General features: G+C 36.8%; 5 protein-coding genes and 1 long non-coding RNA gene across 10 annotated transcripts in view; 3 read left to right on the top strand and 3 right to left on the bottom strand.

The window, feature by feature from the left end:
- LOC113469144 (probable phosphorylase b kinase regulatory subunit beta) overlaps positions 1-1,188 on the bottom strand; it is a 5,840-nt gene extending 4,652 nt beyond the window's left edge. The window contains exon 1 of one of the 3 annotated variants that reach the window (XM_026826632.1): positions 1,014-1,188. Coding sequence is in view for 1 of the 3 variants with exons in the window: in XM_026826629.1 (XP_026682430.1) it covers positions 708-719 (12 nt within the window). In the remaining 2 variants the exon portion in view is untranslated. Of the gene's footprint in view, positions 1-707; positions 813-1,013 lie in introns of those variants that run through there. The other 2 variants (XM_026826634.1, XM_026826629.1) reach the window with 2 other exon arrangements.
- Positions 1,189-2,068: 880 nt separating this feature from the next.
- LOC103513432 (regulator of chromosome condensation) lies at positions 2,069-6,143 on the top strand. 3 transcript variants are annotated; one of them, XM_017445820.2, is made up of 8 exons: positions 2,069-2,286; positions 2,442-2,528; positions 3,071-3,190; positions 3,820-4,019; positions 4,293-4,469; positions 4,696-5,216; positions 5,631-5,719; positions 5,897-6,143. In XM_017445820.2, the coding sequence occupies exons 3-8, from the start codon at positions 3,073-3,075 to the stop codon at positions 6,100-6,102; spliced, it is 1,311 nt and encodes a 436-aa protein (XP_017301309.1). In that variant the 5' UTR covers positions 2,069-2,286; positions 2,442-2,528; positions 3,071-3,072; the 3' UTR covers positions 6,103-6,143. The 3 variants fall into 3 exon arrangements, with proteins under 3 accessions (XP_017301309.1, XP_026682429.1, XP_017301310.1); XM_026826628.1 differs by lacking the exon at positions 2,069-2,286 and having other exon boundaries at positions 2,294-2,528; positions 4,696-5,186; positions 5,601-5,719; XM_017445821.2 differs by lacking the exons at positions 2,069-2,286; positions 5,631-5,719 and adding an exon at positions 5,483-5,545 and having other exon boundaries at positions 2,294-2,528; positions 4,696-5,305; positions 5,960-6,143.
- A 1,963-nt stretch (positions 6,144-8,106) lies between these two features.
- Positions 8,107-8,643, bottom strand: LOC103513430 (mitochondrial import inner membrane translocase subunit Tim10). Its single transcript, XM_008478258.3, has 2 exons — positions 8,586-8,643; positions 8,107-8,503 (listed from the first exon to the last, which is right to left on the bottom strand). Exon 2 carries the CDS (start codon positions 8,453-8,455, stop codon positions 8,156-8,158), a length of 300 nt encoding a protein of 99 aa, XP_008476480.1. The 5' UTR covers positions 8,456-8,503; positions 8,586-8,643; the 3' UTR covers positions 8,107-8,155.
- LOC113469146 lies at positions 8,363-8,765 on the top strand. The gene is made up of 2 exons (XR_003392655.1): positions 8,363-8,444; positions 8,528-8,765. It is a non-coding gene; the product is annotated as an uncharacterized LOC113469146 (long non-coding RNA).
- Positions 8,766-10,406: 1,641 nt separating this feature from the next.
- LOC103513443 (H/ACA ribonucleoprotein complex subunit 4) lies at positions 10,407-17,995 on the top strand. Its single transcript, XM_026826625.1, has 11 exons — positions 10,407-10,548; positions 11,381-11,520; positions 12,024-12,240; positions 12,514-12,629; positions 13,677-13,792; positions 14,340-14,412; positions 14,541-14,792; positions 15,219-15,339; positions 16,520-16,638; positions 17,212-17,234; positions 17,680-17,995. The coding sequence occupies exons 1-11, from the start codon at positions 10,539-10,541 to the stop codon at positions 17,993-17,995; spliced, it is 1,503 nt and encodes a 500-aa protein (XP_026682426.1). The 5' UTR covers positions 10,407-10,538.
- A 582-nt stretch (positions 17,996-18,577) lies between these two features.
- Positions 18,578-20,325, bottom strand: part of LOC103513442 (cyclin-C) — a 6,672-nt gene continuing 4,924 nt past the window's right edge. Inside the window, exons 2-4 of the mRNA XM_008478272.3 lie at positions 19,586-19,692; positions 19,152-19,358; positions 18,578-18,909 (exon numbers count right to left, since the gene is read on the bottom strand). Of these exons, the coding sequence (XP_008476494.1) occupies positions 18,578-18,909; positions 19,152-19,358; positions 19,586-19,692 (646 nt within the window). The remainder of the gene's footprint in view (positions 18,910-19,151; positions 19,359-19,585; positions 19,693-20,325) is intronic.

Here is a 20,325-nt window from a genome sequence, read left to right as displayed (position 1 = left end):
TAATGAACTTATGACTATCAGCTGGTTGAGGGTAATGAACTTATGACTATCAGCTGGTTGAGGGTAATGAACTCATGACTATCAGCTAGTTGAGGGTAATGAACTCATGACTATCAGCTGGTTGAGGGCGATGAACTCATGACTATCAGCTAGTTGAGGGTAATGAACTCATGACTATCAGCTGGTTGAGGGTGATGAACTCATGACTATTAGCTGGTTGAGGGTAATGAACTCATGACTATCAGCTAGTTGAGGGTAATGAACTCATGACTATCAGCTGGTTGAGGGTGATGAACTCATGACTATTAGCTGGTTGAGGGTAATGAACTCATGACTATTAGCTGGTTGAGGGTAATGAACTCATGACTATCAGCTAGTTGAGGGTAATGAACTCATGACTATCAGCTGGTTGAGGGTGATGAACTCATGACTATTAGCTGGTTGAGGGTAATGAACTCATGACTATCAGCTGGTTGAGGGTAATGAACTCATTACTATCAGCTGGTTGAGGGTAAAGAACTCATTTGATTTCTCTCACATTCATTAACTACAATAGGCATACGTGTATGCTACCTATTGAGTGATTGTGGAACCAGTGCATATTTCTAAAAGGATTCTTCTCTCATGCAACCAAAAATTTATATTTGAATGTGATCCTAATCTCAATGGGTATATTCTAGTAGGTATAGGAAATCCAAGTCTCTTACGGGTCTATACATGATGATTTTTTTATTTTTATTCTTTTACACCAAGGATATCTAAGTATGTAGGTAGGTAATAAAAAAAAAAGATTTATTTAGTCAAGACATCAACAGACTTGTTATTTTTTAAGGAATTACACACAAACTATAAGTTTGAGATTTATCTTATTAATAGATTTGAAGTTGAATGTCAGTTCTAGGTGACCTCCATACAAATTCAAATTTATTTTAACAGTTACCATGAATGATAATGAAATCTGCCTTGTGAATCATACCTACATCATACCAAAAGTAGGTGACTAGTTGTCATACCTAATTCAAAGATTTTCTTGAGTATCCTGTGATCTATTGGTCCATTTGAAGATAATGGGAGAGCTGTAGGTAATACATATACAAGTTGAAATTCTTTGGCAATTCTTTTCACAATTTCATTTACATTTTATCTCCTCTATTTTCGCCAATTCGCCCTCGATCTCGGTCTCGCTCGGTTCGGTTTTCTCATTTTCTGATAAGAGGATAGAGGAATTTTCAAATCTTTGTAAACAAGCAACAGTCAGCTGATCAACGTTGCCAACAATCAAGGAACTTCGCATTCCGCATCCGGCGTATCCGCAAACGGGGATTCCGAATTTCATCCGACAACATTGCCGTAACCGATCGCCAGACACCCGGTCAAAAAATGCAACACTGCATTGAGGGTGTGTTTATGAACAGGGCTGAGATGAGCTCGGACGACGTGAGATAGCTGTCCCGGCGGCAAATTTTAAAATTCATTTTATATTTATTTTTGTTTGCTTTGTAATTTGCTTGTTTTTAATAGCTAATATCTTTCTCCCTCCCCCCCATATAATATTGACATTGATAAAATATGTTTATTATTCGACAGAAGTCTGGTCATTAAAATACTGAATATGTAGATGACATCGAGCAAAATTTCTTGATCTCTTGAAAGACATAGCATTCTCTGTGCCCAAGAGGGTATCACACTAGACATGCCCACCAGAGGTCCCAGTTTCTCCCTCCCCCCCATATAATATTGACATTGATAAAATATGTTTATTATTCGACAGAAGTCTGGTCATTAAAATACTGAATATGTAAATGACATCGAGCAAAATTTATGTAAATGACCAGATTAAATGACCTGAATATGTAAATGACCAGATTCAATTCCTGGTGGGATCGAAAGTTTTTTCAGGATTGTTAGAAATTATTCTTTTCTTAATAGAACCTTTCACTCCAGTGTATCAAAAATTCGAATTTCCCGCCAACTTTACACGCAAAAAGTCCGACGATGTCCTACGATGGCCCTGTTCATAACCACGGCCTGAAGAAAAAAAATAACGTTTGTTCGTATGTTCGTTAATTCGTTTTTCGTTTTCATTTTGGTTTGGTTACTTTGGTTGGAAAATGGTTTTATATGGTATGGTTTGCATTTTCATTTTTCTCCTCAGAAATCAGAATTAATTCTTAAATAAACTAGAAATCCAGTTAAGAAGTATTCAGAAGCGAAAAGGTGTCCCCGAACACTCTGATTAGTCTGATTTAGTGTAGTGTTTTACTCTTGTAATTAAATTATTGTTCGTCAGAAATCAGAATTAATTCTTAAATAAACTAGAAATCCAGTTAAGAAGTATTCAGAAGCGAAAAGGTGTCCCCGAACACTCTGATTAAGTGTAAAGTGTTTTACTGTTGTAATTAAATTATTGTTCGACTTGTGTTTTACACCCAAGTGTTGAAACTTGTGTTTTACACCCAAGTGTTGAACTTAGAGAGGCTGGTTGAATTCCCACCAGAAATCACCCATCAGAACTTCCCTAGTAAAAAGTAAGTATCTACCTAAATCTCGTAAAAGAAGTGTAATTACCTACTCCTTGAGCAGAATGATCAATCTAGAGAGCATAGTTCAATAGTGGACTAACTATTCAAATATTTACCATTTACCCATACCTTGAAAGACTCATCAGTGTATTGTGTAGGTTGGGATTGGGATCTAGGCTCTGACAGTCTGATACCACACATATTGTCAATGTGCTCACTGAGAATATTTGGAACAAGGTCCATACCATGCATGGATGATGTACATACTCTGTAGCTGTAGGGAGAGTGCAGAAGAAGTCCGAAGAGATCTATCCTGGGATTGGGATCTAGGCTCTGACAGTCTGATACCACACATATTGTCAATGTGCTCACTGAGAATATTTGGAAGAAGGTCCATACCATTCATGGATGATGTACATACTCTGTAGCTGTAGGGAGAGTGCAGAAGAAGTCCGAAGAGATCTATCTATAAAGAACAATATTTGATTGCTCATTTCATCCAAGATGCACTGATATTGTATTTTAATAAATATAAATCTGTGTTTTAGAAATGGCTAACAAAAGAGCAGCAAGCAAAGAAAATCAACATCCAGTTGTCAAAAAATTGAAAAATGACACACCTGCTAAAGAAAGTCCTAAGAAAGCAGGCAGAAAACCCAAGTCAGAAGGTAAGATTTGTTTTCTTATTAACAAGTACTTACTGCTCATATTATTGTTCAAGTGTCAGGTATAAGTAATTAAGGGCTTAAAAATTTATACCTTTTCCTTTTTTCCTTAAATACAGGTATTTGTTAGTTAATTTTTTTTTTACCAAAAAATTTCCCAGGAATCTTATATTATAAAATCAAGATCCATTCACATTTCACTCACTGATCGCTCTATCTCCTGAACCACAACACATAGAAAGCTGAAATTTGGTAGGAATATTTGTTTTATGGTCTAGGTGTGCAATAAGAAAGGATTTTGCAAAAATCTAAACCGATCCTGAGATATGATTAATTTTTGATCACTAAAGTCTCCATAAGAAATACACAGAGTCCAGAGACTGCAGGAGAGAAATGTTCTGCTCTTGACCAACATTTTAAGTTTTGTTTATGTTTTTACTTTGATAACTATGCAGCTAATAGGGAGTACACAGCACGACCATATTTTTTATTATTTTCTACCAGTTCGGCCATGCCTCGGGATGAACTAGTGGGATTCCCGGAATTTTGGAGCAAAGTGACAGAATTCAGCTAGTGTTTTATATGAACTAATTTTTAATCTAGTAATTATCTTGTTTTTATTGAACTTTCAGCTAGTGAAGCTGTTCCCACATTGAAGTGTAAGACAGGAGGTGGAGTTGTACTCACATGTGGTCAAGGTGACACAGGACAGTTGGGACTTGGACCTGATGTCATGGAAAGAAAAACATTTGCCTTGGTGGAAGATTTGGACAATGTCGTTGAAGTTGTTGTCGGAGGAATGCACACTGTGTGCCTGACAGAAGATGGAAAGGTTTGTTCATTATTCCATTGGAGAATCTTAAGCAACTCTTCAGTGCTGGCAGAAACAGACACCACATTGCCATGATGATTTTCAACCTCTGATAGGAGAGGAACATAAAGAAGAAGAATGTCTGAATACATTTTTGAATGCTGTTTTTTTTTTTTTTTTTATCTAATGTTTCTATTTTTTTTTTCTTTTTTACAGGTATACACCTGGGGCTGCAATGATGATTTTTTTTTTTTTTTTTTCTAATGTTTTTTTTTTTTTTTTTCTTTTTTACAGGTATACACCTGGGGCTGCAATGATGAAGGAGCATTGGGCAGAGAAGCAGAAGGTGACTCGGAATTCATTCCCCAAACTGTAAACCTTCCAAAGAAAGCTGTTCAGATCAGTGCTGGAGATTCACACTCAGTAGCATTGCTAGAAGATGGGACTGTATATGCGTGGGGCTCATTCAGGGTAAGTTTTACTCACTTTAAAGTTCAAACATGTGTAGCTCTACCCTAGGGTCTTTAACCCCCATAGAGTCTCATGTTAAAAAATTCTTCAGGCTTCTGCCTGACAGGAGATTTTTTTTTTTTTTTTTACTGTAGATTGTCTTAGTCACTCAAGTTGAGGACTAGATATAGCTCTTCTACTCCTGACAATGTCCTCACAAATTTTCAACCTTGTTTTGTGCTTTCAGGACAGTCATGGCTCAATGGGTCTGAAGGGAGAAGGCATACAGAAAACCCCCCTTAAACTAGAATCAGTGAGTGGTATTGTTAAGATAGCTTCGGGTGCAGACCACTTTGTTATGTTGACATCTCGGGGAAATTTGCTCACAGCAGGATGTCCAGAACAAGGTCAACTTGGCAGAATTACTCAAAGATCTGCCAGTCGGAATGCAAGACGTGGTATGAGTTTCCTTGAGCCAGGTGAGGTTCCTCTCAAGAGAAAACACATTGATGATGTGTTCACAGGCGTGTACAACACGTTTATCTCTAGCAAGGGCAGTATTCTAGCATTTGGACTGAACAACTATTCTCAACTAGGAGAGGCAGACTCCGAGGTACAGAAGTCTGGAAACACCTGTTTCTTTACACCCCATCTCATCAAGTCTCTCTCGGACAAGAAATTCACAATGTTGGCCAGTGGTCAACATCACAGTCTTGCCTTAAATAGTGAAGGGAAAATCTACGCTTTTGGACGGCATGACTATGGAAGATTGGGATTGAAAAATGTGTCCGAGCCCGTGACGGAACCGACTCCTATCCCATCCCTGCAAGATAAGACCATCACCTCTATTGCATGTGGTAAGTTTTACCCATACCTATAGGTTTCCTTGTTCTTTGTCAGTTGTTCTCACTATGAATTGGAGATGCTATATGACAGACAATGCACCTAATCTAGAAGTTTCACCATTGATGGAGAGAGACTCATGGAGCTAAAATGTCCAATATTTTGGCTAATTAAATTCTATTCCATTTCAGGAAACTGTGTATCGTTTGCCATTGACAGTGAAGGTGTGCTGTATGGCTGGGGAATGGGAAATGGTTACCAACTTGGAAATGGCAAAGAAGACGACATTTTAAATAGTGAAGGGAAAATCTACGCTTTTGGACGGCATGACTATGGAAGATTGGGATTGAAAAATGTGTCCGAGCCCGTGACGGAACCAACTCCTATCCCATCCCTGCAAGATAAGACCATCACCTCTATTGCATGTGGTAAGTTTTACCCACACCTATAGGTTTCCTTGTTCTTTATCAGTTGTTCTCACTATGAATTGGAGATGCTATATCACAGACAATGCACCTAATCTAGAAGTTTCACCATTGATGGAGAGAGACTCATGGAGCTAAAATGTCCAATATTTTGGCTAATTAAATTCTATTTCATTTCAGGAAACTGTGTATCGTTTGCCATTGACAGTGAAGGTGTGCTGTATGGCTGGGGAATGGGAAATGGTTACCAGCTTGGAAATGGCAAAGAAGACGACATTCTGGAACCCATGAAAATCGAAGGAAAGCAGCTCAACAATTACACTGTTCTACAGGTTGCATCAGGTGGTCAGCATTCAGTTATACTTGCCAAACCTAAGCCCAACTAAAACTAAAGAATGAATCTATTCTGTGTTTTTTTCTTTGGATCAGAAATGTTTGTGTGAATTCATTTTTTATGTTTTATGGCGCGAAATGTAGATAGTATAGTATAATTATTAGGTATCTACCTATGTAAATTAAAATGAAGTAAACAAAGCATTTTCTTTGTGTTAGATTTGGATTTTGTTTAAAAATGCAGGATTAGTGTAGAAGAGTGAAAACTAAATTATTTTTTTCACATGTAAAATTATTTCACTATCTACCTAGGTATGTATCTCTTATGATAGAAAAGGTAGGGGGGGAATTTCTACAGTAGGAGTGGTACCCCATAGCAAAGCACTGACAAGCTATTCTCTGAATTTTTTAAAACTCTTGAAAATTGGATCACGGTGACAGCAAAATAAAATATAGTTGTGCTCTACGTCCGGTGTGATCCATAAATGGATCACATCGGAAATCACCCAAATTGGGCCTCCGGACCTAGCGCTAATTCGTGTTTTCATGCTTCGTACACAATGTGTTAAAAGAATCTTATGATAGGGAGTACATACCTGTTATGGGCCATGTGGAGGGCTTGTAGAGTACCCCATGGAAGTGTATGAAATTGTTAATATTTTGCCCATGTATATAGTATAATTATTAGGTATCTACCTATGTAAATTAAAATGAAGTAAACAAAGCATTTTCTTTGTGTTAGATTTGGATTTTGTTTAAAAGTGCAGGATTAGTGTAGAAGAGTTAAAACTAAATTATTTTTTTCACACGTAAAATTATTTCACTATCTACCTAGGTATGTATCTCTTATGATTTAATTACAATGGGTGCATTTTACTAAACTTTAATTGGAGATTTTACTGTCGAAATCGTCCATTACCACTCTTCTTCCCATGTAAAAAAAAAATAATTTAATTGAATGTGTACTCTATTTATACTGTGTACTACAGTAGGTTAGGTACTCATTTCTTATGGTAGTTATTTACAAAATATACTTCTATAGTGGAGTAATCTAGTACCAAACTTGGTTAGCAAGGAGTATTCCCAGATTATAATTTTAGTATTGTAGCAACAAGAGCTTGTAGTAATAAATTGTACTGAAATGGGTACTCATGTAATTCCATATTGTGTCTATGAACAGTTTATAGACATTTTCCCCTCCTATACCATTGACACCTGTTATTTTACTTTGTATTAGTTCTAGCTGAATTTGTTTTTTTTTTTATTATTATTATTTTTTCTCTCCCCCCATAATATTATTAATGATGTTGGTTAATATTTTTTTCTCCCTCCCCCCCATATAATATTGACATTGATAAAATATGTTTATTATTCGACAGAAGTCTGGTCATTAAAATACTGAATATGTAAATGACATCGAGCAAAATTTATGTAAATGACCAGATTAAATGACCTGAATATGTAAATGACCAGATTCAATTCCTGGTGGGATCGAAAGTTTTTTCAGGATTGTTAGAAATTATTCTTTTCTTAATAGAACCTTTCACTCCAGTGTTTTTTTTTTTGTTATTCTTTAATTTTGCTGTAATAAAAAGTTAACACAAATAAAAATGAATTTTGACAGCAGTATTTTCACATTTATTTGATACTACTTGTTTATTAGTTTGAATAATAGGAAGTATAAATAATTATGTACCTAGTTATAAGATTAAGAGAACTTGGTAATTTTACACCCTGTTAAGGACTCTTAAAAGTTTATTGTAATTTATAAGAAGTACTTGTACAAAATCTCTTCAATACTAGTAAGATGTCCACAGTTCCTATACATACAAGTTTTGATTTTAAGCCCATGATAGAGCTGACCACAGTTTGCATGAGAGTTTAGCTCAGAATTGAAGTTTAACCTAGGATAGTTGCCACTAATTCCAAGTCAAAGTTTCTTAAGGTAAAGGTCCCCAAATTTCAAAGTAAAATTTTTTTTTTTTTTTTTTTTTTTTTTTTAGGAAGGATATTAATAGGTCTGGTTTATGATGTACTTCAGTGGACACAAAACACTATTTTTTTTTTCATTTTATTTATCTACACACCTTTGAGTACCTGCATATTTCAAGGTTTGATTTTGACATTTTGCTCTTCTACACGTTTTAAAAAGTCAGGGTCTTGCTGGACAGACATCTCTGTCAATTTTTTACCTATTTTTTCATGAGTTTCTAAATATTTGGCCACACACCTATCTAAGCATACAGCTTCTCCTTTGTTCAACTCCCCTTCTCTGTACTCCCTTGGGATACATTTCAGATGACAAGCAGAAGATAACCTTGTAAACATATCAGCCATCATGTCTATTTCTAAATCTTGAACAATTTTCATACTAGCTGGATCCATATTTCCCAAGGTGGAAGCCATTTTTATGATTTCAAACTTAACAACTTTCAAGAGGTGAATACTATATTACTAGCTGGATCCATATTTCCCAAGGTGGAAGCCATTTTTATGATTTCAAACTTAACAACTTTCAAGAGGTGAATACTATATTAAAAAACTAATATTTTTGTTGTACAGAGAAATGCAATTATAAGGAGTTAGTTTTCAGTTTTCTCTTCAAATGGATTTTGACGCATACGTTGACGAATTTTCATATTTTCATATCTTTTCTTTTCAATTGATGTTTTGGACAAATAGAACAAGTAAAGTCCTCCAACAATTATGCCAGCCCTGAAATAAATAAATCATGTAAATATGAAAGGCAAGATAAGTGTAGCTGTATCAAGTTGATTGGTTCAAATATTTATCACCAGCTACTACACCGTACAAGAGCTTGAGAGGGGGGAGTCAGTGCACTTCTGACCATTTAATTCTGGACCAAAAAGTAAATAGGCACCTAATGGATTAGGTAACTTTACTCAATCCTTGGAGTCCAAGCATCTCCATGATTTCGTTCAATAAAGAAAATAGTAGTATAGAAATACTGATACTACACGGGTTCAATACTTACCAGGAAAGTGCTATTTTCGCATGGGTACTTTTGGATATCATTGCATTTTACTGAGTGCACTTCTGACCATTTAATTCTGGACCAAAAAGTAAATAGGCACCTAATGGATTAGGTAACTTTACTCAATCCTTGGAGTCCAAGAATCTCCATGATTTCGTTCAATAAAGAAAATAGTAGTATAGAGATACTGATACTACACATGGGTTCACTTCAATACTTACCAGGAAAGTGCTATTTTCGCATGGGTACTTTTGGTTATCATTGCATTTTACTACGAGTATATCTAAGAAATTCAACGTATAGATCCGTTAAAGGACATAAACTACTAAGGAAAGTAAAAAGAAACGAAATAATCGAGAAAAAGCTTTTTGGTTTAATTACCTACTTTACTTATCCAGCGCCAGCCTAACTATCGCAATCGATCGATTTGAAATTTACCGCGATTGATTCTTTGGTTATGGATTTTGCATTTTCATGCAGAAGGATTTCCGTTAAAGGACATAAACTACTAAGGAAAGTAAAAAGAAACGAAATAATCGAGAAAAAGCTTTTTGGTTTAATTACCTACTTTACTTTTACTTTACTTATCCAATATCCAGCCTATCGCAATCGATCGATTTGAAATTTACCGCGATTGATTCTTTGGTTACGGATTTTGCATTTTCATTCAGAAGGAAAAAAATTCCCTCCGGAATATTTTTTCCCCCTCTCGGTCAAAGTGCATTTTCATTCAAACTTTTCAACGAGCTCAAAAATTTGTAAACAAACAAAAAAGAGAGTGTCTTTCAACTGGCAACCAACAGGATCAGGGTATTTTTTTTAATGGTGGGATTTATAGCAAAATTCCCACAAAAATCTCGTCCTCAACACGCTCCCCTGTGCCAGATCCTTTTCCCCCTCTCGGTCAAAGTGCATTTTCATTCAAACTTTTCAACGAGCTCAAAAATTTGTAAACAAACAAAAAAGAGAGCAACTGGCAACAGTGGCAACCATTCAACCAACAACCATCAACAGGAAAGCGCAAACACGTGTGTCCGGTGCTCATAGGTGTTTCTTTGGATAAAATATTGAAATAATTCATAAAATATCCAATTATTAAAAACAACGGGCCAAAAATCCAACAAATATGTGTGGTAAGTGTTTATGTCTCTCTTTGATAGTCTTGTAAAATTAAACAAAACATGTGACGACTTGGGGTGACGATCATTTCAAACCTTCTTAAATCTGCATTACCCTGCATTAGTAGTTCACTTGTAGTTAAACGTACAAGTGCTCATGGTGGTTATGGCCCCCTCTCGGTCAAAGTGCATTTTCATTCAAACTTTTCAACGAGCTCAAAAATTTGTAAACAAACAAAAAAGAGAGCAACTGGCAACCAACAGGAAAGCGCAAACACGTGTGTCCGGTGCTCATAGGTGTTTCTTTGGATAAAATATTGAAATAATTCATAAAATATCCAATTATTAGAAACAACGGGCCAAAAATCCAACAAATATGTGTGGTAAGTGTTTCTGTCTCTCTTTGATAGTCTTGTAAAATTAAAAAAATTTTCAAGATGAGATTACAGTGAATTTAGCAGGATTCTGCACTCCCCAGACAACCAGGCAGTTTCTTTGACGTCCAAACAATCCTTCACACACAAATTTTAACTTAAAGAAGTTTACCATGGACTTTTAACAAGCATTTTGCAAATTTATTGCGTAAAAAACACCTTTTTTGCAGCAACCAGCAACCTCCAAAAATTTTAAAATATTTGAAAGTGCGCGCAAAACATGTGACGACTTGGGGTGACGATCATTTCAAACCTTCTTAAATCTGCATTACCCTGCATTAGTAGTTCACTTGTAGTTAAACATACAAGTGCTCATGATAGTTATGTACCTCCCCTTTAAACTAAGTACTTGCTTAACGTTCTGGATCTTCTCCATTATCTGTCAGCTTTGGGGTAAGAATAAAAGACTGCTCCAAGACATGGGGATCTCAGGAGAGCAGCACCAAGGAACCCATTAAAAGAATCTTATGATAGGGAGTACATACCTGTTATGGGCCATGTGGAGGGCTTGTAGAGTACCCCATGGAAGTGTATGACATTGTTAATATTATGCCCATGTCTCCATTATCTGTCAGCTTTGGGGTAAGAATAAAAGACTGCTCCAAGACATGGGGATCTCAGGAGAGCAGCACCAAGGAACCCATTAACACATTGTGTACGATGTGATCCATTTTTGTATCACCGTCACTTTGGTGGTGGTACGGTGTGATCCACTTTTGTATCACGAGACTTCCTTCAATCCAAGGCCCGTGATACAAAAATGGATCATACTGGAGACCTCTACCATCATTTTCAGAGAAGAAAAAGAAGAAGAAGTCCAAAATTCAAGATTTAGGAGATGTCCAAACAAAAACGTCATTTGCATTACAACCTTCAGAAGATACACCCAAATTGGATGCATCACAATGGCCTTTGCTATTGAAGGTATTTATGAGGATTCCATAATAAGCCTAGGTTTGAGTGTTGAACATTTGCTATCCTGGTTAATTGTTCAGGATTTTAATTGTAAACGTCATTTGCATTACAACCTTCAGAAGATACACCCAAATTGGATGCATCACAATGGCCTTTGCTATTGAAGGTATTTATGAGGATACCATAATAAGCCTAGGTTTGAGTGTTGAACATTTGCTATCCTGGTTAATTGTTCAGGATTTTAATTGCTGTAAAGTTTAACAAATGTTGCTATTGTATAGAAATAAAATAATTATGGATATGAATGCCTACTTCATTTATCCTGCAAGGATGATTGAAAAATACCATTACCCTCACAGTCTGACCAATTTGATATTTGGTTCCAAACCAAGTAGTGCTTTTGAGATATGTACCAAATCTGAATGATATCAAATACTGTAGTAGTCTCATGAAAGATCAATATCTAATGTTTTCTTTTATATTTACTATGTTCTATATTCTTCCCTCCCCAGAATTTTGACAAATTGAATGTGCGGACAAACCATTACACACCTCTACCCTTTGGTAAATCACCTCTACAGAGAACCATTCAAGAGTACATTAGGGCAGGTTATGTTAATCTAGACAAGCCTTCAAATCCAAGTTCTCATGAAGTGGTAGCTTGGATCAAGAGAATTTTGAGATGTGAGAAAACCGGTCACTCTGGTACTTTGGATCCCAAAACATCAGGTAAGTTATTTCTGATGATTTAATTCAGATAAATGTGAATAAGTTTGGGTTCTCAAAAACCCATTTCAAAATCCCTTTATGCTTTACACCCTTTAGTTTTCTCTTACTGCAATCAAGGTTTTTATTTTCTACTATATTGGATTTAATTCAGATAAATGTGAATAAGTTTGGGTTCTCAAAAACCCATTTCAAAATCCCTTTATGCTTTACACCCTTTAGTTTTCTCTTGCTGCAATCAAGGTTTTTATTTTCTACTATATTGTTTTGTTTCAGGATGTCTAATTGTGTGTATTGATCGTGCAACCCGACTTGTAAAGTCACAACAGTCAGCAGGGAAAGAATATATCAGTATATTCAAATTACATTCTGCAGTTGAAAATGTGGCCAAGGTATGTTTTTTTTCATGATTGGGAATTTCATTTGATGTACCTATCTGTGTACATGAGATGGTGGTCTGTATTTTTGTGGGAGCAAGAGTCAAGTATACTTAGAGTTCCTACTTATTTTGTTAGTAAAATTTGCCTCTATTTGTGAGTGTGCCTGATGTGTTGATTGCAATTAAACAAAACAATAAATTGTCCCTCCCGAAATTAAGCAAAGGTAATATCACAGTCATTTGGGAGGTAAACCATTTTTCGCTAATTTTCCGGGTTTACAGGCTCATGTTGACTTTATATTGGTCCATTCGTGGACGTTTTTCATGCGTTCACGCTAGCGTAGAAGCGCAACGTGCATTTTAACATGAAGCTGGAGACCCGGGGGTTGAAAGATCCAAGTTTCCACTGCACATCAGCGTCTGTATGTCTGTGTGTATGGAAAGTGATGGGTATGAGATCACCCATATCTCTACCTGTGCTGCTCCCATGTCTGATATGCCTACTCATACCCAGCTCTTACTACTCATTTCTTTATTTGTTTATTTTTCTTTTTCTTCTTATCTTCTTAGCCACCTAGGTACTATTGTTTTATTATCATTTTCCTTTTATTACTGTTATTTTTTTTTATTAATTTTCTTTTTTTTTATATTAATCAGGGTGCTTAATTAATAAAAAGAAATCCCGTCTTTAGACATCTACTGCTTGATTGTTCACCACTTTGATTCATCATAATTTCATTGGAATTTTTGATAGGTACCTATGTTTTTGCCCATGAGATGATCCACCTACACCGTGTATTCGTGGATTATTGAAATATCGACGTATGTACATGTTCAATGGACATGATGACAGCTTTAATCCATTTTCAGAGAGGGATATCAAGATGTGCAGAATGTCAGAGTAATATCAAGGTTCTCTTGGTATTTATGATGACTTCTTGTTCTATCTGTCTCTCTTAGATGAAACTTTGAGCTCTGATCCTTTGAAATATACATATAGCAAGGGGGAAAAAACACCTCATTTCTGTTAATAATTATATGTACTTTGTTTCGCCCTCAGGCTTCGAAAAAGAAGATGATGATCAAGCAAGGACTTCTCGACAAGCATGGAAAACCGAACGAAAACACTCCTGCATCCTATTTGGCAGAGTTAGAGGCCGCCCCTAATAAGAAACCGTAAGTTGAGAGGGAGATTTTTCCATGTCCTGCTCAACACAGTATGCATATTTTTCTTTGGCACCTGGACTGAGTTATAGATCCCAATTCCCATGTTGATTCCTGGACTATTATTTAATTCCAGTCTAGGATTTTCATGGAAAGAAACGCGTATATCTGACATTTTGTGGCATGAAGGGCTTAAGGTATTTGTTGAGAAAAGTTCTTTCTTAAGAATTGCCCTCGGTTGAGTACCTTGAATAAAAATCTGTATAAGTCTCAAGTGTGCAGGTATCATCTCTAGATCTGCTTGCACACGAAGCTTGATTTATCAAGAGGACATGATGACAGCTTTAATCCATTTTCAGAGAGGGATATCAAGATGTGCAGATTGTCAGAGTAATATCAAGGTTCTCTTGATATTTATGATGACTTCTTGTTCTATCTGTCTCTCTTAGATGAAACTTTGAGCTCTGATCCTAATTGTTTTCCATAGGTGTCTGTCAATTTTTTTTTATTACTATTAATTTATGGAGGAGTCCCTCCATAAATTCACATACACTCCAAGTACTTATATGAAATCAAATCTAATCTCTTCTGATGTAACTTTATCCACAGGCATCATCTGGCTGAAGTGTCAGGCAGGAACATATGTTCGAACATATTGTGTCCACATGGGTCTTGTGCTAGGGGTGGGTGCTCAGATGATTGAGCTGAGACGAAACCGATCAGGGATTCAAAGTGAAGAAGACGGACTGGTTACATTCAGGCAGGAACATATGTTCGAACATATTGTGTCCACATGGGTCTTGTGCTAGGGGTGGGTGCTCAGATGATTGAGCTGAGACGAAACAGATCAGGGATTCAAAGTGAAGAAGACGGACTGGTTACACTACATGATATCAAGGATGCCATGTACCTGTATGATCAACACAAGGATGAGTCACTCTTGCGGAGAGTGATACGACCCCTGGAAGGTCTCCTCGTGGGACACAAGAGAATCATTCTGAAGGACAGTGCTGTAAGTGTGCCCTTCTCTTCTTAAGCTCTTGGTCAAATCATGAAAAGAGTTAATGTAAAAAAAAAAAAAAATCTTACTTCATTGTTTTATGGTTGATTGTGGATTACACTTTACAAAGCAAAGTGCCAGCCCTTGTATTTCTCACAGATATGTTTCTTGTGATTCTAAACCTCGTGGGACACAAGAGAATCATTCTGAAGGACAGTGCTGTAAGTGTGCCCTTCTCTTCTTAAGCTCTTGGTCAAATCATGAAAAGAGATGATTTAATGTAAAAAAAAAATCTTACTTAATTGTTTTATGGTTGATTGTGGATTACACTTTACAAAGCAAAGTGCCAGCCCTTGTATTTCTCACAGATCTGTTTCTTGTGATTCTAAACTTTTTTTTCACTTTCTATTAAAATATTTTCATTTCTTTTTCTCCCAGGTGAATGCTGTATGTTATGGTGCTCAGATTATGTTGCCTGGAGTGTTACGGTATGAAGATGGAATAGAAATGGATGAGGAAATTGTCATTGTTTCTACCAAGGGAGAAGCTGTAGCATTGGGTATGTAAAGTTATAAGTATACGTTTTTACTCTCAGTTACGGTATGAAGATGGAATAGAAATGGATGAGGAAATTGTCATTGTTTCTACCAAGGGAGAAGCTGTAGCATTGGGTATGTAAAGTCATAAGTATACGTTTTTACTCTCTACTACAGTGTCCTTAAGTATCAAAGAACCTTGTGTAAAATTATGAGAAAGTATTGTGTCATGCTTTAATGTTATGGGTCCAAATGACCAAGATTATTATTTCTTATCTCTGGATAGTAAAGGGACTTTTCAGTCCCATGCTGACAGTATAAATAAGGTATATTCTATTCTATCTGACTTTGCCCATCTTGTTTTTATGCTGAACTGGCCCAACAGGTACTTAGCAAATACCTAGGAGGAGTGTACTTTAATGATGATCCACTCTATTTCATCCTTGCACGTTTATTCTTCTATTTATTTAGAAGAGTGTGACGATAACCAGAGGGACCAAATGACCAAGATTATTATTTCTTATCTCTGGATAGTAAAGGGACTTTTCAGTCCCATGCTGACAGTATAAATAAGGTATATTCTATTCTATCTGACTTTGCCCATCTTGTTTTTATGCTGAACTGGCCCAACAGGTACTTAGCAAATACCTAGGAGGAGTGTACTTTAATGATGATCCACTCTATTTCATCCTTGCACGTTTATTCTTCTATTTATTTAGAAGAGTGTGACGATAACCAGAGGGACCTTCTAGAGAAAATTGCTTGAGGCAAATCTAGGAGGACTGAAAATACACTACCTACCTATAGATCACTGTACCTGTACCGTTATATTTAATAACTTAAAACAGAATGGATACATTCACAGAGGGACCTTCTAGAGAAAATTGCTTGAGGCAAATCTAGGAGGACTGAAAATACACTACCTACCTATAGATCACTGTACCTGTACCTTTTTATTTAATAACTTAAAACAGAATAGATACATTCGTAGGTCTTTTTACCAACTGATTGGCCCATCTTCGAATCCCAACAAACTCTTGCCATTCTTCCACCTCCTTTTACTGCCCCCAAAAGATCACTTGGCAACAATAATTGTAGCTTGAGCTTGGGGTAAAGTTATTCAGTATTTGGCAGCACTATTGGAAGCTTAGGAAGTTATTCAGTATTTGTTTTACTCATCCGTTTTCTTTGCTTTGTCTTTAGCTCTGGCTCAGATGACCACATCTACAATGGCAACATGTGATCATGGTGTGGTGGCCAAAATCAAGCGAGTCATTATGGACCGTGACACATACCCCAGGAAGTGGGGCCTAGGACCCAAAGTAAGTTATTTTTCAAACCGTGAGGTCTATAATTTTTTTTATTTTATTTTAAGAGGTTTGATAGAGGGGACTGTAATTGCTAGGGTTTTATCCCGAAATCGAAGAGAGACAGAAGACAGGATATTAGAAAGCCAGCCATTCCGAGAACGAACCTTATCCCTTCAGGATGAAATCCGCCCCCGGGCGGGAATCGAACCCGCCGCCTGGCGCTTATTATTTTATTTATTTATTTATTTTGGCAAATATGTTAAAGAGTTAAAGAAATTTTGCCTTTTTGCCTTTTTTTTTGTCTGGTTTTGTTTTGAAGAGACCTTTTTTCTAGATGAGGTCGTGAGCTACTATTTGTTATATTGGACAAATATAAACATTTCAATGGACATGATGACAGCTTTAATCCATTTTCAGAGAGGGATATCAAGATGTGCAGAACAACTTTTTACGTAGGAATCGACCTTTTATTAATAATATTTTCCCAATTGCAACTCCTCCATTTGTATAAAGGTCTCTAAGGAACTTTAAGGTTTAAGGAACCAAGAACATCTAGTGGTTCTCTAAACTGTATACCTCGTTCAGACCAAAAACGGACCCCGCTCAGTGTAGGGACCTCAAATCGACGTGCATTGATGTTTTAAGCTCATGTATCAAATTTCATCAAAACCGGACCGGGCAATTGCGAGTTAAAGCGGAACAAACATCTAAGTATACTAAATGCAAAACTGTTTGGTCAAATACAGGGACCTGTAACAATGGAGGTCTTGTCTCGAAATCGAAGAGCAGGACGGGATAGAAGAAAGCCAGCCGTTCCGAGAACGAACATTATCCGTTCTGGATAACATCCGACCCAGGCGAGAATCGAACCCGCGGCCTAACGCTAACAAGGTAGACCCGTCACCTTCCAAGCTAACCAGGCTGGTATTTTTTTTTTTATTTTTTATTTTTTTTACTTTTTTAAAGCTGTAAGTAGTGTGACATCCATCACTTTTAGTCCTAACCAAAATTGTAATAGCATTGTCATCATTGTTCGTATGGTTCTATTTCCAGGATCGGTCGTACGGGGCGCAGTGGGAAGACAGGCCTGGCCACCACCTTCATCAACAAGTCCAACGATGAGTCTGTGCTGCTCGATCTCAAACATCTGCTCCTCGAAGCCCGACAACGCATTCCGCCATTCCTGGCCGAATTAGAATCGGAAACAGAGAAGTTCCTCGACTTGGGAGGAGATGAGAGGGGATGTGCTTATTGTGGCGGTCTGGGTCATCGTATTACGGCGTGCCCCAAATTGGAAGCCGTGCAAACCAAAGCCGCCTCCAGCATAGGAAGAAGAGACTATTTGAATTCCAACCAAGCGGATTACTAGAGCTCTATTGTAATATTCTTTTCTCATTTTTCAAAAGAGGTTTGATAGAGGGAACTGTAACTACCAAGGTCTTATTGTCCCGAAATCGAATTTCTTGAAAAGGGGCTCTGCAGGACCCAACGAGAAGAATTCCACACTTTGGTGAATATCTTTGCGAAATTTCTTCAAAATCAGACGAACCCCATTCGAGAGTTATGACGAAATAAAAAATATATACGAAAAAAGAAAAAAAGAACTTGAAGCAGAAGGCCCAATAAAAATCTATTGAGAAAATTTCCTTTGTGTTGAACATGGTGGCCAAAATTTCATAAAAATCGGACTTAAATCCTTCGAAACAGACTAACTAAAGGGAAAAATCGATTTGAAACTTAGAACAAATCAAAAAATAATAATAAGTGTAATAGAAAACGAAAAAAGTATTTTAAAAAAAAAAATTCAAGAAAAAAAAAAAAAATTGCGAGGGGTTTTTCTAAGCTTCCCGACCTGTCCTGCATGAAGTTTCCCACCCGAATCCCACCCTCGGGACCACACTTTGGTAGCACATCTTCGAAATTCAGAAAGAGGAGAAGTCTAGTCTCAATGCTAGGGGAAACTTTCTCCTACTTCCCCTAGAGTGCCTACTTCTGCAATGACATGTGGAGTAAAAGAAAAGGAACACTCACCAATTGCAATTTGGTAAGGTGGATATAGGAGGCATACATCTGTCCGCAGACTATCGTTGATGACACGCCAAGCAAGGGCAAGCAGCTGATCTTCGTGACCAATATCTTGAACAAGCTGCAGCAGAGGTCTGTATGGTTGATATACTATGAGACAGCAGTCCAAGTTTTCCAGCAAGTAAAATTCACACTCCAAAATGTGGTTGGTCCGATAGGGAAATTCTTGAGCATAGGCATAGTTCAATTTGTTTTTCACTGGGGAAAATTAAAGACACGTTACTTACCAAGGATGTTTTTTGTTTTATTTTTATTATTATTATTATTTTTTTTCAGTAGATTTACAGACAACTTCTAGAAGAATGAATTGTCTAGTAGATGTCAGATGATTGCCTCCCTCTAGGGATTTTTTTTTTTTTCCTTCTTCAAATGAAAGTACCTAGTTCTTACTACATGGTTTAATAGAAAGTAAAAATAGTTTTGTCAAGGATGGTTCTTACCTACTGTCTGACAGGTAGACAGCAATCTACTAGAGGATATCACACCAAATTCTTCCACCTTGGATGCTAGGAATACACATGTTGGAGCTAAAAGGAGAGGATCTATGCACTTCAATGAATTCCTTGCATAGAATCTTTTGAAGTAGACTGTAGCTGTAGCAATCACTTGTTGTCTCAGCTTGAGCTGCTCTCCCAAGATTTGAATAACTAGAAATAGAAATAAAATCAATCAAGTAAGTACCTACATAATGGCAGTAGAACCTGAAGATATCAAAGTGCAACCCCAAGATTAACATGAAAATATTACGTTTCAAAATATGGTATTCAGCATCCCACCCCCCTCCCTTATAGACACATTGACTTTACTATCACTACCTAGGTCATTTGCAAGTGCAATAATACCCCTTAGTTTGAAGTTTTACTTTTGGACTTACAGTTAGCAAAAAATATAAAAATCTTCTGGTATTCCTCATCACTCAGAATGGATAAATCATGTTTCCTCTCTCTTATGAGATCTTGTCTGTCGAGGACCCACTGCTGGCTGAAATGGAAATTCAAACAGAATATGTATTAGGTATTATTTTTTGTTTTATGATAGTCAGATGCTCAAGAGTCAGGTGGATTTGAATATGCTCAGAGTAATGACAATGACAACTGACATCAATCATGGTTTTTGTTTTTGAGTCTTGGTAGCCAGCCCAGTTAAATTGGAAGGGAGCACACCTGCCTTGTAATTGCTAGGTCATAGGTTCAATTCCTGCACAGGGCAAAAACCCTATCCTAAACACATAATCATGCTTGGAACAACTGGCTTTCTCTGATCCTGCCCTCCCCTCTTGGGACAAAAGGATCTCTGTTGTTACAGCTCCCACAATGAAACCTTTTTTGAAGAATCAGTGGACCAATGTGCAACTATTACCTTTACTAAACCTTTTTTGAAGAATCAGTGGACCAATGTGCAACTATTCCCTTTACTAAACCTTTTTTGAAGAATCAGTGGACCAATGTGCAACTATTCCCTTTACTAAACCTTTTTTGAAGAATCAGTGGACCAATGTGCAACTATTCCCTTTACTAAACCTTTTTTGAAGAATCAGTGGACCAATGTGCAACTATTACCTTTACTAAACCTTTTTTGAAGAATCAGTGGACCAATGTGCAACTATTACCTTTA

The sequence above is a fragment of the Diaphorina citri genome, unplaced genomic scaffold (genome assembly GCF_000475195.1).
Source record: "Diaphorina citri unplaced genomic scaffold, Diaci psyllid genome assembly version 1.1 scaffold969, whole genome shotgun sequence".
Classification (NCBI taxonomy): domain Eukaryota; kingdom Metazoa; phylum Arthropoda; class Insecta; order Hemiptera; family Psyllidae; genus Diaphorina; species Diaphorina citri.
Note: the sequence above shows the minus strand (reverse complement) of the source record. Positions and strands in the feature narration are given on the sequence as shown.

Coding starts and splice junctions, on each gene's coding strand:
- LOC103513432 (XM_017445820.2), top strand. CDS start 3,073: ATGGCTAACAAAAGAGCAGCAAGCAAAGAAAATCAACATCCAGTTGTC. Junction 3,191..3,819: donor CAGAAAACCCAAGTCAGAAG/GTAAGATTTGTT, acceptor TTGAACTTTCAG/CTAGTGAAGCTGTTCCCACA. Junction 4,020..4,292: donor GCCTGACAGAAGATGGAAAG/GTTTGTTCATTA, acceptor TCTTTTTTACAG/GTATACACCTGGGGCTGCAA.
- LOC103513430 (XM_008478258.3), bottom strand. CDS start 8,455: ATGGCTTCCACCTTGGGAAATATGGATCCAGCTAGTATGAAAATTGTT.
- LOC103513443 (XM_026826625.1), top strand. Junction 12,241..12,513: donor TTTGGATCCCAAAACATCAG/GTAAGTTATTTC, acceptor GTTTTGTTTCAG/GATGTCTAATTGTGTGTATT. Junction 12,630..13,676: donor CAGTTGAAAATGTGGCCAAG/GTATGTTTTTTT, acceptor TTTCGCCCTCAG/GCTTCGAAAAAGAAGATGAT.